The sequence below is a fragment of the Euleptes europaea genome, chromosome 8, assembly GCF_029931775.1.
Source record: "Euleptes europaea isolate rEulEur1 chromosome 8, rEulEur1.hap1, whole genome shotgun sequence".
NCBI classification, from domain to species: domain Eukaryota; kingdom Metazoa; phylum Chordata; class Lepidosauria; order Squamata; family Sphaerodactylidae; genus Euleptes; species Euleptes europaea.
In genome coordinates this window covers 41,941,004-41,960,102 of record NC_079319.1, presented here as the reverse complement: position 1 = coordinate 41,960,102, position 19,099 = coordinate 41,941,004, and the positions used below count along the sequence as shown (strand labels likewise).

The following is a 19,099-nucleotide window of genomic DNA, read 5'->3' as shown; positions in this document are numbered from 1 at the left end:
AGCTAGAAGAAAAAACATTTGGGTGTAATGGACTAGGGAAGCACTGAGGAGAACAGACTATGGTTGGATCCAATGGAGCTCCACTCAACGGCACACAGATCTTTCTACAGCTACCTTCCTGTCCAGACTTTTGTGCTACTCAAAAAATGGCCCCCTATGGTCAGTTGTGCTTCCAGAACAGGGCGGCATCCAATTTGAGAGGCTTCAGAAGGAAGGGAGTAGAGGGACTCCAGATCCAGCACAATGGTCTTGATTCTGAGAACATTTTTTGCCTTCTACCCTGAGCATCGTCTTACACTTCATTTCGTTTAAGAGCAGAAGGGGTTCTCTAAAATGAACTGTTATAGTAACAGACGTACCTGTTCTTGTCAAACGATGCCCTGGCCAAAAGCGATTGCAATATAGCAGTTATCTAGATTTGAAAAACAATGTGTGTGTGTGTTATATTTTTAATATAACAATGTGTGCTATATTTTTAATATAGTTCAACTCTCACAAAAAAAGCAATCATTTATAGTGTTTTAATATATTTACCATAGCAGCCTGGTCTCCCAGCTTGTCCAGCTGAGACGCTCTATACAACTGTTTAAAAACAGAAGCAGGCCGCTTTAGTTTGGAAGATCATAGAGATACATATAAAGGTCCACAGAGTCCTGTATCTAAGCAACATGCACACATAATCTCCCCCTCTAACTGGCTAGGCTGTCCCTTGCATGGTTTACTGTGAAATCCACTACAGATTTATCCTAACCTAAGCCCCCTTGAAATCAAAAGGCTTACACTGGAATAACTCTTCTTGGGATTGCACAATTGGGCAGTTGTTACCTGAGATTTGCCATTAACTCTAACACAGAGCACAGGTTTTCTTATCAAAACTTTCATAAGAAATCAGAATAGGGCTATCATCTATATCTCCTACACAAGACTTTTTACGACCAGTATAACAGTTCTTGCTTCTGTTTTGATAGGGTTTATGATGCATTCGACAGGGTTTATGATGCATTTGACTAGTGCCATTTTACAAAATATTTCTGCAAGAAAAAGGATGTCTGCTAACTGCAGAAGGAAGACTATTTGCATTCTGAATAGAAAGCTGCTCCAGATATTTGCTTAAAATCTCTTCATAGTCAAACATTTAATCTCTTCATAGCAAATGACAAAAGTATGTGCTACAGCCATTGGTGATACTGTCAAAAGCATATTCACACCTGGTGAAGGGTTTGTAAAACATCTTCAACCTTTCCAGGAACATCCAGTTCAAACACATATTCCATTTTACCCTGAGAAAAAGAAAGAGAGAGAAAGACACACACAGAGAAGCCATTTTAAATTAGGCTGGAATCCAGGAGTCACAAGCCCTTCCATATTTTTTAGACAAAATATATGTTCAAAACCTTTGGCCACCAATAACAGTTCTTACTCTGTAGTTCAGTTCATCTTCAAAAAAAGGATTTGCGGGGTGGGAACACCATGGTCAGTTATGCATGGTTGCTTTAACCTTCCCCATTTCAGCCAGGATCAAAGTAACCCGGGTTGGGGGAAACTGTATACATTGGCTGGAATGATCAGGGACGAAACTGAATACATGAATACAGAAAAGCAGTCTCCCAAGTTCAAATCAAGTCCCACACCTTTAAATGCTGCTCTGTAATTGGCTGACTTAGCAGTACTCACCGAGAGATGATTTCCTTCTCCCCAGACCCAACTGCCACATAAAAAAGCATTTTAAGAGCAAAAAAAAAAGAGCAATCTGAAAGAAGGAGGGGAGAAAATCCAAGCCTCATTTTAAAAAAGCCTTTCTTTTGCTCAGAAAGAGCTCCGAGGTAGCAGGAAACACTTGAATCCCTGCTTCTTTACACACTACTTGTGATTTGCTGTGAGAGAAGCCAATCTTCTGTGCTTGCCCTGTTTGGCTATCTGCATGCTGCCTTGAAGAGGGGTTTGGAAAAGGGTGGGGCGAAGCTCAACCTGAGAACAGAGTATGCATGCTCTGTGACTCCGGAATGAGCCAGGATGAACAGTTTAATTCGGGCCAGAAAAAGAATGGGAAAAGCTGGGTTAATTTTGCATTGAAACAGTGTTGAGCTTCCAAGGAATGAGGTAACATGTACACTGAAAAATTTGATCCAGGCTGAAACAGGGAATAAAGGAGGGCAAAGCGACTATGCATAAATGACCCATGACAGATTTACGGGAACGATAACCCCCCCACCCCACCTTGTGCCTTCCATTTCTATCAGGGAGTCAAACTTAAAATCTGAGTGCAATTTTGGTTCAGCAGAATTTGTTCTTTTATTGCCATAGTTTTTACATTTAGCAAACCAAACAAATGCATTCCTTGACCAAGTTTCCAGAGGTCTTTCCATATGGAGCTCTGAGAGTTTTTTTTTTTTAAATGCATCACACAAGTCGTTTCATGAAAATATTAAAGTCTGCATCAAGGTAAATTCTGCCAATGATATGCATTAGCCTTCGCTGTCAATCACAATCTTCTTCCTTTCTGTTAATTTTGTTCCCCAGGTAATTCACCAATAAACACTCTCTCAGGAATGAGAAAAAAGGCTTCATGAAATTTAGATGCTCAAGACAAGAACAACAAATACTTACTCTTTCTGTTTTAAAGGGTGCAATAATGTTTTGCTCTTTAGTGAGAAAAGCCTAGGAAGGAAGGATCAATTATTCAGAATACCAGAAGAAGAATACTAAGTATTCTACTAAGATCAAGGCATTATTTTATTTCTTTATTTTCTGCTCAAGGCTATAGCTGTATGAGCAATACTAGATACATAGATATTCAGAATATGCTTTGGTAAGAGGTTTTTGCATTTTGCATTTGGGTTTTGTTGGGCACCTAGAGATACAGGAGGGCTTATTGGGGGAAAGCAAATGTAGAAACAAGAATGAGCAGAAGGGAGGAAGCTATGTATTATATACCTATAGCACTTCAAATGTGCAAGGAACAGCTTTGAAGTCTACCATGCTTGCTCTAGAACTACCTCAAAATTTAGGTCTCTTTCAGTGCATTCCTGAGAGGAATGCCTGCACCAGTCTTTGGAGGCAACACAGCCGTGCTGCCTCCCAACATAAAAAATCCGAACACTGTAATCAGTTCCGCAGGGCCAAATGCAATCAACATATGTATTGACATTTGCACTACTGCACATCAGAACATGAGAAACCTTTAAATATTGAGAATTTCTTTTGGCATTAAATGAATTTTAAAAGTCTTCTATTGCAAGAGTCCCATTGCTTTCTCCTGTACTAATCTACCCAAACTTGGGTTACCCCATCTTTGTCATTCACATTGGTCTAGGTTCTTGCCTTATATAGACTTGGTCACCACAGTATACTACAAATTGTTCTATTTTACTGTTCATAACACTGCATTTATTTATTTTCTACACAAAGTTGTGCCGAACCCCACTAATATCCTCCTGTGCTAGGGTTCAGTGGAATGCTGCTTTTTGCTGCCTCGGTTACCCAAAGAGAGTGAACCTGAAGTAGTGTTTTCTTTTCTCTCCTCTTTAATGTTCCTGTGACTTTTTAAAGAATACTTCAAACACACTCAGTATAATTTTAAAAAGCTTAATGATGCAAATTAAATAACCAAGTGGAAGAAAAACCCATAGCTGAGCAAGAACAGCACATTCATTGTCCCATTTTAAGAGATAATGGTGTAAAATGTTATTCCCCCTTATTAAAGTAGAACTAATTGAACAATTCATGGCATACTAATTTCTTCTACTACCTTTGCGCCTAATACTACCATAGTATTAAAAGATTTCAAGTTCACAAATTCTAAATGCGCACGTCTACTTTAATAGTATATGTTTCCAGAACTCACTTCAACAGTATCATAAGAAACCTCTAACCAGAGATATATCTAGTGTTAAAATTCATCAACAGCAAGAGACAACTTGGTTGAGCCACCAAAAGGCTATGCTGGCAATTGTGGGATCTGTGTGTACAAGAAGCTATGCAGGACAGGGGTTGCAGTGAGGGGAAGAACTGAGCAAGATCATCTCTGCTTCCTCTTGCACCAGTGGAAAAGCTAATAGATCCATGACATTGTTCCCACCATATAAATGAGTATTTGTAATATTTTAAAGCTAGAAGCTGGCGTATGCACCTCTTACCTGATTTGATGTAATAGAAATTGTTCCAGGAGTTCCCCTAAAAGAGAAATTTGAAAAACAGTTATTGCACTAATAAAAATAAAGACAAAGCACATGGATAGAGTCAAGATTACATACCCTGTAAACGGGTTACTTCCATTGTCTTCGGGTGCTTCTATTTTAATACAGTCTCTCAGAGGTATCTGTATGAATTTACAGAAATAATAATAGTTTTCTTTTTCCCCTCTAAAAGAAATAGGCTATTGTATTCTGGTATTGGTCACTAAATTACTTACCTTAATAATGGGCTGGCTTATTTCATCAGGTTCAAATATCACAGATTTTGAGCAGATTTTCAATGATCCTCTGACTTTCCTTAGATTTCAGGGAAACAAAAAAAAGATCATTGCAGGATTTAAAATTGAGGCAAAATCATAATACCTCCAGAGAAATCTCAGTTATAAGGATGTGGTGGTAATACCTTCTATCTGCGGCATTTTTCTTCAGAACATGATTCACAGTATGCTGTTCAAAGTAGTATTCTTCGAGATTAAGGAGCAACAAGGAGAACCTAAAAGAAGAAAAGTAATTTTTTTTAAAGAAAGAGGAAAAAGAATGAATTCTGTCATGGCACTACTATACATAATCTCCACGACAGAACTACATTACATTTTACCAGAACCCTTTGAGAATACTTAATCACCTAAAGAGGGTGAGAGGTCAGCCACAACTCTGGCTAACAGTTGCACATCACACCTGCCATCTACATGATGTTGCTGTCATGTGTTAAAATATTTCAGCTCACTTCCCCAAAACAGCCTGTTCAAAGTCCAGATGTATTATTCACAAGGAGCTAGATTAAAAATAAAAATGGGGCCGCACTAAATTCTCACCACCCAACCCATTCAGAATTACTATTTGGTAATGGTTCTATGTTCTCCTTTTCACATTCAACTAGAACTAAGAAATTTATTGTATAAAACATATCAGGTTAACATTGGGAAAAAAAAGTCAGCCTTCAATTCTAAAAGAGATACCTTCTGCTACCTCTAGCTTGGAAGCCATGACTGGTCAGCATTTTTTAACAGACAGTAGAGTTCCCATATATTAAAGTCTGCCCTTGAAAATACCATACTCCAGTGCCACAAATAGTCCAATCCAACAGAGCACAAGGCTGTTTTATGTCAGCATCAATGTTCTCTATATCCACATTGATAACCCTTAACAACGTGTTTATAGACTCTTATCTTACTTGCTACACAACCCCACTGTCTTTTTAGTTCAGAGCGCACCACTGTTTTATCGGGGAAAGGGAAGAGAGGCCAGTCAAATACAGGCACCAGGAAACAATTGGATCCTACACAACAGGATTTCAAAGCTTCTTGAAGGGCATGAAAAGATTAACACTTTTTAGAGGTCCACAGTTACATGCAGGCTTTATGACAGCCTGCCATTGATTCCCACCATTTATCAACAACAGGTAGTCAAAACTTATAAAATGAGGGCATATCTATTTGGAGCAAACTCATAGCTCCCAACTCCAGAAGGTCTCCATGTCTAAGTATCCATTTCTACCAGTATTCCACTGTATCCTATTTCCTCCAAGTATACATACAGCTCCTATTCTCCCTATGTTAAAACAAGACAAAAATCATATCACCCCCCCCATTTTAATGTAAATGCCTTTTCAAGATTATAACTATGTAGGCATGACCTGATCTCCCTTGAGTATGCTATACAAAAACAATGGTATTACATAAATACTTACCATCACTGAATTTTCTTTCACAAATGTGTCTACTTCTAAATTCATTTGAAGTTATATTTTTAGTGAATTCTTAAAGTGAAGGAAGTGCAATTCTTCTGTCCTTTAACCCTCAAAAGCTGTACTTTTGTACGCCATAACTAGCCATGTGCCAGCAACCCCCATAAGCCTTTGGTGGTGGGGCATGGTGACACTGCAGCATACAACACTGTTACGTCCCTTCCGGTTATGTTTCTAGAACTGATGTCACAGCATTGCAGCAAATGCTCTAGGAATTTCCCAGATTGATAGAGTTTTGTCTGGTGTTTCTTCACTAACTCTTATTAGCCCTACTCCGTTTGTGTGCTTATTTGCTTTTTAATTCTTTTACATATTTGTTCTGAAAACTTTTTTAAATGCTGTACAGCTAGAGTGATGTAGTGATTTAGCGTGTAGGATTAGGAGACGTAGGTTCAAATCCCCACTCTGCCTTGGAAGCTTGCCAGATAACCTTAGGCCAGTCACACCCTCAGCCTAACCTACCTCGCAGGGAATTTATGTGAGGATAAATGAAGGAGCAGAAAACAAAGTAAGCTGGTTTGGGTCCCCACTGGGAAGAAGGGTGGGTTGTAAATTAAGTAAATAATGTTTGCAATACATGTTAATGTTTGCTGCCCTGGGGACCCTGAATTGGGTGGGAAAGCAGCACAGAATTGTTTTGAATAAGTAAATTTCAAGTTGCAGTATGTGGCCAGTTCTCTTCTATCAATCGATTCTAGGGAAATTAATTCTAAGTGCCATCATACCATTAACTGGGCAGGCAAAATTAGCACCTAGATTCTTAAGCATACACTAATATCTCACCCTTCCTTTCAGCAGAAGTTTAATTAAGATCTTCAACAGTTTCTTTCATCTACAGGTAACACCCAGCAATATATAATATTTATAAAAGGACACTGCAATTAAGAACAGTCAAGAAAATCTGAAAACAGTTGATGGTGATACAAATAGTTATTGGAGAAGAAAATCACTGTATGCATGCAAGATTAAGAAAAAGTAAATTTACCACATCAGATATTGTAGAGAGCTGAATTGTGTCAAAACTCTGATAGCTTAATTTGGACAAACAGTGCCTACACCTCTTTACCATTTAATGCTAAACAGCAGTAGCATCTATATCGGCCATTTATCAAAGCAAAGGTGAAATGGGGAGAGGGGTAACACGGATCAGGGCCACATCATGGGAAAGTTAATTCTCTCTTCCACACCATCTCTCCAACTGGCAGTAGACCTTCTGGGCTGCTTTAAACCCCTGGGACTTTAAGCAGCAAGGGGGACATTTCCAATCGGGGAAATAGTACAGGGTGAAAGGGTTAATTACTCATCTCCAGCCAATAATGCAGAACTGATTCGTATTAGGCTCCCAGAGGCTTCTTTGTGCTGCTCAGTTACACATCTAGGGATCAGTATATGGGCCACAGACCAAACCTCAACAGAGATTCATCACCTGGGTTAAAATGAAGTTTAAGCCATGGCTCTAAGCATGTACAACTGGAATTGGATCACACTGAAATGTTTTTTTTGCCCCCACTGGCTTCAATCCAAGTAATTTGGTTTCACAACAGTTTGATCATTTTGGAGATCCAAAACTATCAGTATACTGAGTGGGGAACTGATTATTAGGTTTACCAGGTGCCCGCTAATAGCAGGCAAGCTCCCAGTAACTCTTTTCGATGCCCACTGACACTCATCTGGCCAATAGGCAGAAGCAGGCTGGCAAAACAGGGAGGGAGAGAGGATCTTTGTCACTGCATGATAACATCAGTTCCAGCACAATCTGTAGGTGCTGGCATCGCACCAGGGCACTGCTCCAGTACTCACGGCAAGTGCTAGAGCATTGCCCTGCTTCTGGGTAGCACCGGAAGTGACATCATCGCACACTGACAAAGATTGACACCCCATCTCCCGCCAGTTGCCAGGCCATGCAACTGTAGTGATTATACATGCTCAATGCTACTCTCATGAGAGTTCTGTTACACAAAAAGGCAACACCAGGGCAGTTATGAATAATTCTCCTGGACCTGAATAGTGTACTCATTAAGAGAAGCAGAAATCATAATTGCTTGTCATCTGTGGGTGACCATTCAATTGGCTGAATGAATTGGTCCTTTAGAGCTTCAGGTACATGATGCTGAATAATTTCTTCAGTTATCTGATAGGGCATTCGAAGGAGGGTAAGAATTTTACCACACAGATATACTTGGTGATTCTCTGCCTGTACTGTACACCATTCTTTAGGACCTAATAATGATTAGTTTAGCACCATCAGGTTAATTAATTCTTGTCCTCTACTCGCCTTTTATCAGAAGAGTAAATTCAATGAGAAAAACCATATGAGGACAACTAAGGCAGAGGATATGACGTGCACTTCCTCTTTTCATGTGTGTGCTAAGTGCTGTCAAGTCGCTTCTGACTCATGGTGACCCTATAAATCAATGTCCTATCTTTGTCAGCCTTGCTCAGATCTTGCAAATTGAGGGCTGTGGCTTCCTTTATTGAGTCAATCCATCTCTTGTTGCATCTTCCTCTTTTCCTGCTGCCCTCAACTTTTCCTAGCATGATTGTCTTTCCAGTGACTCTTGTCTTCTCATAACGTGACCAAAATATGATAGCCTTAGTTTAGTCATTTTAACTTTTAGGGTCAGTTCAGGCTTGATTTGACCCACTGATTTGTTTTTGGGTTTTTTGACAGTCCAGGGTATCCGTAACACTCTCCTCCAATACTACATTTCAAAGGAATCTACTTGCTCAAAAAGTCCAAAGCTGAGCCTGCGTGCCTGCTAGTGAGGATGTGTGCATGTAGTGACTACACACGACTGTATTTCTTTGTAGCATGAGATACCTGTGCTTAGCTTAGACATTCTGAAATAATGCAAGAAAAGAGGTCAAACCATAATATCAGCGCTAGCCTTCAGTTCTGAGATTTAGATCTCTAGAAAAACAGGCAAACACAGGAGACTAGAGGCCGGGGCCAAAGGCATCATTCCACACATGGAAGGAAACTTCAGCTAAGGGAACAGCTGTTTTACACATCATATTACACTGTTGCAGAACAAAAAAGTGAAACCACATCCAAAAATAGTATGTGACAGGAACAAGCATGTAAAACCGCCAAAGAACTTATTTTACCACAATGCAAAGCTCTTGCACAAGCATTTGAGGAACACTCTTCACAGCTAGCTTTGTTTGCTTATGATTCTTTTGCTCCAACCCTGCAATGGCAGCCCAGGTAAAATATTTATTGTATCTACCACAATGTGTTTCTACAGCTTGGCTTCTGCATAGATGTTTTGCCAATTAAACTTTGATTCATGGTATTACACAAATGCTAAAGCTCTATGGGAATGCACATTTTTTAAAAAATGTTATTTAAAACAAAACTCAGAAACAAACATTAAATCCATCAATTTTAGCATTTCCAGCTAATTTTAAAGCTTTTCTAGTTCCGAACGACAGCAAGAATTACTACTTGGCCATTAGTCAACAAAATGAAAACAACCAGAACCAAATCCATGTACAGGAGGACAACATTCAGAGATAGTTAACACCGGGTTAATAGATTTATTTATATCCCCAGTTCTAAATACTTGTGATATTGCATTAAAAGAGCAATTAGTGTGCCTCTCCCTAAAACCCATGTACAGGCACGTGAAGCATTTTATAGCACAGCAGTTGCTGGTACTATGTTCGAGGTGTGTGTTTGTTTTTTTAATTTCTGATTCTTCAAAATAAATAAATAAATAAAGTAGCAGAAATAATCTACCTTGTGACCACACAATGAGACGAAAACATCTAGAAACTATAAGGTGACCAGCAAGTCTTACTGGCCATGTTGTCTTTATCCTAATTGGAAATTATGTTGCTATATTTCCCTCTAGTTTCTGTATTTACAGCTACTTAATTTCCTCTCAGTGTATCTGTCATCAATTGATGAGGCCATATTGTCTGCTTCTAAACAGGGTTCTTATTCTTCAGAGGACAACAAGTCTAAACAGGAGAGGAAAGGCCCACACTCCAGCATTGTGAGCTTTTCACCTCATCTATCCCATTTCTGTTTGTTCAAAGTTTCATTATACTGCTTCAACGGCTAAGTATTTGATCATCTACATTTATTTGTAAGTTGCTGATTAAGATGTACTAAAGTCAAAGTTTACAAGAAAGTCTGTGGGACTGGATGTGAGTTAGCTGAGGCCCAGAAGTGTATACACCAGAAGTGTACGGTTTTGTGAATTATCACAAGTTCAGATTGTCTTTTAACACAGCAGACAGCTATGCAGTGCCAATTAACAATTAAAGGACAACACATCAGGACTTTTTGTTTTCTGGGAGAGGCTGTGGCTCAGCGGTAGAGCATCTGCTTGGCAGGCAGAAGGTCCCAGGTTCAGTCCCCGGCATCTCCAGTTAAAGGGACTAGGCAAGCAGCCGATGTGAAAGACCTCTACCTGAGACCCCAGAGAGCTGCTGCCAGTCTGAGTAGGCAATACTGACTTTGATGGACCAAGGGTCCGATTCAGTATAAGGCAGCTTCATGTGTTCATTTGTTTCCAAGGGCAAGTACACTTCTCACTGAAATGAATGAAAATTACAAAATAGCGGCACATGTTGGGCTACATTGGCTCATGCCCTTTATCCAAAGCTCTTGATTTTGAAGAAAGATGAAGACAGATGCATATAGCTTAAGCCTTATTATGAATTCAAAATAACTCCAAAAATCTTCCAAAGTGAACTGGGCCAGGAATAACTAGTTCCCCGTACCCAGAAAAATCTTGAACCATGTAAGAACTTCCATTATCAGGCATCAAACACCTTTTGTTTTAAAGATTAAAAGCTGACAAGAACCTCCTTGTTCTTTTTAGTATAAGAGGTTAGTTATCCCATCAGATTGTTATATTTGTGAAAGTGGTTAAGGGGATTTTATGCCGAAACTGGGAGAACACTAAGCAAACCAAATATTATCAGCAACACACCTGCTTGTAATATGAATGCTAAAAAAAAAAACAATCCCCAATGACTTGCCGTTAATTCACTTTTCAGCCTAGTTAGCCTCATCCATAGCTGCTGTTCCTCAACCATCTATCTGCACTGCCTCATCCCCATGTGACCTGCTTGAAGTCACGCCCGATATGCAGAGGTTTTCTTCTTGCATCAGAAACAGTATCTGTACAGTTATAGACATGTAACTTCTGCATCTCACTCTTTCTTTAAGGCTACTCTCATTACAATTACTCAGATGGGCAGGAATGAGGGCAGTTTCTCAGACGCATTCCAGCTGGAAGGTCAAGGCAGTCTACACACAAAGGTACTCTATGGAGAGGAACACATATAATTACAACACTTTTGGAGGGGTGGGGGTGGGGAATGCAGAACAAGACTTCCCCGAAGCTAAAATTTCTGCCCGGTCATCCTGATCTTTAACCCCAAAGTTGTAGACAGGCTGCAGTCAAGGAAATGCACTATGTACACATTTAAATGCATTTTTGCCTGTCTCTGCTTCAATCCCTGATATCGAACCCTAAGCCAAGCACAAATTAAAGTCACATAACCAAAATTAAGTCACATACTAGAGCATTACATACCTCCAAAAGTCTCTTGTGGGCTTTAAAAAAATCTGCTGAAATAGGCTAGAATACAATAAGCACAAACAAACAGCAGGGTAGCCATGTCAGGCTCAATTTAAACATGACTGCAATGAAGGCACAGGAATTTATTGGTCTGACTTTTGGCATTGGCCCAGTGTTTCATTTAAGGTTGGCTGCTACCCCTACAAATTAAGTCACTTCACACAGTTAACATCCCACTTCATGATCAATTTACACCTGCAGGTGAATGAGGAGGAAAAACAGAGGTAGTAGAATAGATTGGACTACTCTTACAGTAAGAGTTGTTCAGCAGTGGAATCAGCTACCAAGGGAGATGGCGAGCTTCCCCTCACTGGTAGGGTTGCCAACCTCCAGGTACTAGCTGGAGATCTCCTGCTATTACAACTGATCGCCAGCTGATAGAAATCAGTTCACCTGGAGAAAATGGCCCCTTTGGCCATTGGACTCTATGGCATTGGAGTCCCACACCTCCTCAACCCCGCCCTCCTCAGGCTCCACCCCAAAAACCTCCTGCTGGTGGCGAAGAGGGACCTCGCAACCCGACTCACTGGAAGTCTTTAAGCAGAGGGTGAACAATCACTTGTCAAGGATGCTCTAGGCCAGTGGTTGTCAAACTGCGGCTCGCGAGCCGCATGCGGCTCTTTGGCCCCTTGAGTGCAGCTCTGCGACAAATCTGCGCGCCTCGGCTTCCCGCTCGCTGGTTGTCGCTTGCGGAGCCAGGCTCCCCGCGCAGAATTCCCGGAGCAGGGCTGGCCTCCGAGCCCCGTGGGGGTTTTCTCAGCCACGTTCCCTCAGGGGGACCAGGGCCCCTCGCTGCCCTGGCTCAGTGCAGGTGGCGGGCCACGCGGGCAGGGCGGAGCTTTGTGGGAAAAGGCTGGGGGGGCACGTGGGCGCAGGCGAGCATGCCCCCAGCCCCGCTTCAGATGTGGGCCAGGCCTCTGCGGGCTTCTGCCCGGCGCCCTTTCCGCCCCCCCCCAACACGGAGAAATTTGGCTCTCAAAAGAAATCTCAATCATTGTACTGTTGATATTTGGCTCTGTTGACTAATGAGTTTGCTGACTACTGCTCTAGGCTGATCCTGCATTAAGCAGGGGGTTGGACTAGATGGCCTGTATGACCTTTTACAACTCTATGATGATACACTGCAGACGGAGCCAGGATAACATTTTGAAATGTTCCAGTATATTAAAAAGTTCCTTGCATATAGAAAACCAGTACAACTAGCAAGCCGGGTCAGCGTTCTCCTTGCTACGTTACTTCTCCATGTTCGTGGACTCCACCCTCTTCCCCTCCTGCACGTGTAAACCAAACACGAAGGAGATACTAACATGGTTTCCAACCTCCAGGTCATAGCTGGAGATCTCCTGCTACGGCAACTGATCTCCAGCCAATAAGAGATCAGTTCACCTGGAGGAAATGGCCGTTTGGCAACTGGACTCGATGGCACTGAAGTCCCTCCCTTCTTCTCCAAACCCCGCCCTCATCAGGTTCCACCCGGTTGCCAAGAGGGACCTGGCAACCCTAGATACTAAGCGCGTGCCAAGTTGCAGAGTGGGGCCGTCCGCCTCGCCAGCCTCGCTTCGTCGCCAGCCCTCAGCGAGGCGCAGGTGCCACCACCGCCTGATGGGAATTAATACCCTTGTCAGAGGAAATGGATCGTTCAATATTAATGGTATGAGCGGTAGAAGCTAATTAAGGCTGCACACACACACACACAATAAAGACTTGCAGTCGGTTCTCTTAGCAAAAATCAACTTTACTTACTAACATCAGGGAAGGGTAACTTGAGTTTAAAATAACAAATTCCTTACTACATTCTAAGTTTCCTATCACTTCCCAGATTCATAGCTGGGAGTTTCTATAGCTTAAGAAACACGTGGCTTTATATGGTATTATATGTAGCCGCATCTTCACATAGTAAGATCTAAAATACAATGGCGGTGGCTTCTTGCAAAATAAAGAAGCTCCTAATATGCAAATACTTTTACAACTGTCCTGTTTAACCAATAGCTAGTCGACACATCCTGTAGGTCACATCACCTTTTGATATGGTCAGCTTGGTTATGTATGTAGAGTGCCGTCAAGTCGCAGCGGACTTATGGTGACCCCTTTTTGGGGTTTTCATGGCAAGAGACTAACAGAGGTGGTTTTGCCAGTGCCTTCCTCTGCACAGCAGCCCTGGACTTCCTTGGTGGTCTCCCATCCAAATACTAACCAGGGCTGACCCTGCTTAGCTTCTGAGATCTGACGAGATCAGGCTCGCCTGGGCCATCCAGGTCAGCTTGGTTACAAACAATTTAACCCCCTGACTGTCTGAAATACAATGAAACTCGCTACCTAAGACCCAACGCCGCCGCCGCCGCCACCCTTCGGCTCGCCAAACCGAAGCCCACAGGGCCGGCGGCGCCCTGAAGCGCGTTTGGGCCGCTTCGGCCTAGCGTGGATGCCGGAGGCCAGAAGGCCGGGCGGTGGCGAACGTGGCCGCAGCGCCCCAAAGCAAGGCGCGCTCGACTTCCGCGTTGCCGGCTCGCCTTCGTCACGTGGCAAAACAAAACACAAAGAAGGGGGGAGGAGGGGGCACCAACGAACCCCAGCCGAACCTTCCACGCAAGCCCGCCCCACCCCGTTTCCCTAGCAACCGCCAATTGGGCCTAGTGGGGGGACCTAAGCGGGCTACTTTCGCAGGGGGGCGTCCATCCTCCCCCGCCCCGTTCCCCGGGAGAAGGCGCCTGGACGGAGCTGGAGCTGCTGCCCGCGACCTCCCCCCCCCCTCGCCCCACGGAGGGGCAGAGCCCTGCATGCGGCTGGAGGGGTCGCGGGGGGGGGGCGAGAGACCCCTCCCCGCCCTGCCGCAGGCTCTCGGGCGCTTCACCCACCTCTCCTTGGAGTAGAGCTGCTGTTCCTGCCGCCTCTTCCGAATGAAGGCCATGGGCCCGGCCCGCCCGGCGCTCTCTGCTCCGCGGCCGAGCGGAGAGGCCGCAGCTGCCGGCGGAGGATCCTCGGAGGCCTCTGCGCCAGGCCCGCCACCATTTATAGCGCGGGGGCTGCTCCGCTCCGCGCGCAGGCTGCGCTCCGGCCGGGCATCTTCGTCTCCCCGGCCTGCCCGCCCGCCCCCACCTCGTCCCGGTTCGCAGCCGGAGCCTAATTTCTGTAAGCCTGCCTGGCAGTCATATGCTCTGCCCTGGGCCGCGCGAGGAGGCGCTGTGTGTCGTTTAGTGGTCGGCGACGGGAAAGTAACTCTGCACATGTTCAGGGTGGTCTTTTCTTGATGAGCGTCGTCGTCGCTTAGGGTTCGCTTGGCATTGGCAGCGAAGGCGTTGGTGGGCGAGAGCGGGGTACGGCTGGCGGGTCGAAACAATAGACGATCTGCTTAGCCGAAACGTACAATTTGGGCAGCTGATCTGAGCACACAGTGACCTTTACTTTTTCACTGGATTCCCTGGAACTCTCAATGCAGTGTTCATAGACTTTCCATTTATGCTAAGCGAAACGCTACATGCTAAGATACGTTTAGTAGTATTTAAAAAGCCTCCTATGCAGGAACGTCTGCCTGCACAGTAGTTGAACAGATGCACATCCAGCCCTGGGACAGTTGTGCTAGTCCCAGGGGCTGTCAATCCACTTGGGGGGCTGTCATTCCAGTCCCAGGGTAATGTATCTGGTCTTAGAGACCTTGCTTGGAAAATCCATTCCACATTTTCTTTGCAACTCTTTTTGTGCTGTAATGTATTTCAATGTAGCCAATGCAAGCCTATGGACACTCCAGGCTCCTGTTATTTCAAATTTCTAGAAATTTGGGGGCAGAATCTGGGGAGGCTGTAGTTTGGGAACAGAGCTCAGCAGGCTATATGCCACAGAATCCATCCGCTGAAGCTGCCATCTGGGGGAATTGTAATTCCAGGAGAACTCCAGGCCTCCCCAGGAGTTTGGCAACCCTAAGAATCTAAAGGCCTTGCTCCTCCTTTCTCTGCCCCATACAAGCTTTGCTGTTGTCTTGGAAGGGAGCCTGAGCAAATCATGGCATCAGCAAAGCGCCAAGCAAAGATCATACTTTCTATGAATCTGGTCCAACTTTTCCATGGTGAACAGAAGAACACGCAAAGCAACTACTGGAGAACGCACTAATCAATGTACTTGCTTTTTTAATAATTATCAGTTTGAACAATATGCAAATTAGGATCTAGTTTTTGGGGACTTGAATATGGCAACTCTACTCTCAGGAACTCGTATCAGAGAAAATTAAAAACAGTTAAAAATCTGCAATCACATTAGCAGTAAATGTATTTATATCTACATGAAGTATGGTTTAATCCTATAACAATCAAGTTTCTGTATTGTGGTTTACAGTCTGCTTGTTGATATAGCCCCCGGAACTAGTGCAACATCTAGTTTAGGAGCGGGGGCGGGGGTTTCCCTTGCAAACCTAGAATAAAATCCAGTACTGCGGTGGTATAGTCTAGAGCTTAGAAGTATCTCAGGAGCTTCCCAGTCTTTCCTCAGAAGCTGGAATCTCCTGAGCACCTAAAGTTTCATTTCACTTCCTTCCTACCCAGAAACCCAACAGGCAATACTCACTACTCATTCTCATACAAACCTAAACAAATGCATATATTCAAACTCTGCAAGCAGCCATCTACAAGGCAGCTTGGGAAAATTCTTGTCCAGAACTTGAGCTCCAGCTTGTGGCAAGATGAATGTGTGCATTTGTCTGATTCAGCTTTGAGAGCATCGTTGCAAACATTGCTGTTCAAATATTTACATTAGTGGAGCAGGAACAGAAGTTAGTCGATTATGGTGGAAGATACATGGTTTAGAGCAGCTGTTAATCTAACATGGGGGATATTTTACCCATGGCTGTTACATGCCCAGATAAAAAGGAAGCTGTTCCTTAGAACAACTGTCATCGTCAATCAACATATCTAATTCTCAACGTGTGCTATCTGTGGATACTTAAATCCAGTGACTGAGATCACAACTTTGCAGAAAAATGTTAAATCTAAAAATAAATAAATGGGGGCGGTAAAAAAAACAAACCCAAATTATCAAAAGAACACCTGTAGCTTTAAGAACAGATGCCCTCAATGGCTGTTGCTAGTCAACAACAAAAGTATTGTAAAGGCTTGGTTTCTGTCAAGAAAAGGTGGAGGAGGGTAGGGTCCTTTCTAGGGCTGTTTTGGCCCTTGATGGAGGCCAGATTGGGGCCACAGACTGACAACATAAATCTTTCTTCAACCTTGGGGAAAACCCCAGGTTTCCAGAAAAATCTGTAATTTAAAAAAAAAAAATACATTGGGGTTAACCCTCCCTCCAAATAACAGAAGCAGTTCCTGTACCTTTAAGGAATAGATATCTTCTGAGATCTTAGTGACTACTGTGACAGGTTGGTAAGTAGCCAAAACATTATTGCCAGCCTTCAAACCTTGGTTTCTTCCAGTAAAAGGCTGGGGGGAGGGGGCAGGACCATTTCCAGGCCTATTTTTGCCTCCCAGTCCACCCCTGCTCCCCTGCGTTCTCCCCTGGAGGGAAGACTCATTGGGCTCCAGCTTGTGGTAAGATGAATGTGTGCTTTTGTCTGATTCAGCTTTGAGAGCATCACTCAGCATCAACCACATGACAACTTGGTGCCATGCAGTTTGTGCAGTCCAACCAGGTGTGCCAGTGGCTATGACATGATGCCACACAATTCACTGGGGCCCAGCAGCAGCCTCTACATCACTTGCACAGCTTGGCTGGGCCCATCAGTGGCCACCACACAACTCACTGAGTGACTTGCTAGTGCATGACATTTGCAACTTGGCTAGACTCTTCCCAAATGGAAGGAAGAAAAGCTGGAAGTCAGTGTAGTATAGAGCGCCACCGAGGTGTAGTGATTAAGAGCGGGAGACTCTAATCTGGAGAACCAGGTTCAATTCCCCACTCCTCCACATGAAGCCTGCTGGGTGACCTTGGGCCAGTCACAGTTCTCTCAGAACTCTCTCAGCCCACACGGAGACAGGTGATGGCAAACCATCTCTGAACGTCCCTTGCCCTGAAAACCCTTACGGAGTCTCCATAAGTCAGCTGTGACTCATGGAGCACACACACAGTGTAGTATAGTAGTTAGAGTGTCAGACCAGAATCTGGGACACCCTGGTTTGAATCCGTACTTTGCCATGGAAGCTCATTAGATGACCTTGGGCCAGTTTCTCTAACAGGGTTGTTGTAATGATAAAATGGAGAATGACGTAAGCCCCTTTGCACCCCATTGGGAAGAAAGATGGGGTATAAATGAGGTTGAAGATGGGCAGAGGGAGCAGATAAAAGAAAGGTTGGTTGGTGAGTGGGAAGAAGAAAAGGAAGTAGGAACTCAAGAGAGATGGAGTTGGGCCAGGTCCAATTGGGCAGCGGGGAACCCTCAAGGACTTATACTATATATTAGATGTATGAAAGAGAGGCCCATCATATGTCATTAGTTTGGTTCTCAAGGGAGAAGTAGTTAAGGTCTTTTGAACAAGATGGTATACATTCTAGAACACAATTCCATACAGACCGGTTTTATGCTTTGAATATTTTCATGACCAGCTGGTAACTTCATTACATTATTACATCTGATACTTTAAGCCTTAGGCTGTATCATATGGGTGGACAGAAGTTTACTCAGGAGTGACCAGTCACTTTCCAAGTAATTAAAAGTAGGTGTCCTCCCTTTTTCCAGTGCTGCTGTAATGATAACCTTCCATTTTAAGCTACTGCAGCAGCTTCTTTCCTCCACTTTCATGTGTACACATAACGCACCCTTGCCCTGGGTGGAAGGGGATGTACTGTTGGGTCTCTCCTGTATCAAAGCTACTATTTGCCTCTCCTAGGGAAAATGTAGTGGTAACTATATATTTTTCCTGGCAGGTTAAATTGCAGTTAGGGTTGTGAACAGTCATGGAGAAAAAAGGGACAGGAATCCCTTTAACAGAGGCTTAATGTGTGGAAATGGGCAGCTGAAGCTTTTCATGGCAAGGAGGCAAATAACATCACCCGGTAATTAACATCCTATATTGTATTAAAGGGACAGGACACTTTCTCTGCAGGTATTTGAAAATCCTAGATACAGTTTGGGGTGGTAGTGTTGGTTTGCTTAGTCAAAACGGCAAAGTTTTATCTACCCGATCACTGCAGACATGTTCTAAAATGCTGTCATTTCATTCAAGCCGCCATTTTGTGACTGGTTCAATGCACCCAGCTGCCATTTTGTGGTTGGTAGCTCCCAGGTTTATGGGAAAAAATTAAGTAGCTCCCAGAAATATAACATCTGCCCTGTCCTGACACAGAACATGCACATGTTGCCTATGGCTGATGCACCTCAGTGAGCAAGCTTTGTGTTGTCTCCCCACCTGTCACCTGCCCAAGTGATACTGTTGCCTCACCCATGCCCAAGTAGTGCCTCTCTGAAACCAAGGCTGCCTACTATTTTAAGTACTCATTTGCTGGCACAGAATCAGGTTGTAAAAAGCTTGGTCAGTTGTCAGTGTTCTCATTCCTTTAAGAAATTTGAAAGGTCTAATAGAAATAAAATGTGTTTAAAAATTTATATGCTGTTTTTTAACAGA

The 19,099-nt window shown here is 43.5% G+C and overlaps 1 protein-coding gene across 1 annotated transcript in view; it reads right to left on the bottom strand.

Annotated features, from left to right (window-relative positions):
- Positions 1–14,465, bottom strand: part of NSMAF (neutral sphingomyelinase activation associated factor) — a 35,544-nt gene extending 21,079 nt beyond the window's left edge. The window contains exons 1-9 of the mRNA XM_056854319.1: positions 14,396–14,465; positions 4,597–4,686; positions 4,412–4,490; positions 4,254–4,318; positions 4,137–4,173; positions 2,608–2,658; positions 1,209–1,280; positions 535–582; positions 360–412 (exon numbers count right to left, since the gene is read on the bottom strand). Coding sequence (XP_056710297.1) covers positions 360–412; positions 535–582; positions 1,209–1,280; positions 2,608–2,658; positions 4,137–4,173; positions 4,254–4,318; positions 4,412–4,490; positions 4,597–4,686; positions 14,396–14,448 — 548 coding nt within the window. The 5' untranslated portion in view covers positions 14,449–14,465. The remainder of the gene's footprint in view (positions 1–359; positions 413–534; positions 583–1,208; positions 1,281–2,607; positions 2,659–4,136; positions 4,174–4,253; positions 4,319–4,411; positions 4,491–4,596; positions 4,687–14,395) is intronic.
- Positions 14,466–19,099: the final 4,634 nt, after the last annotated feature.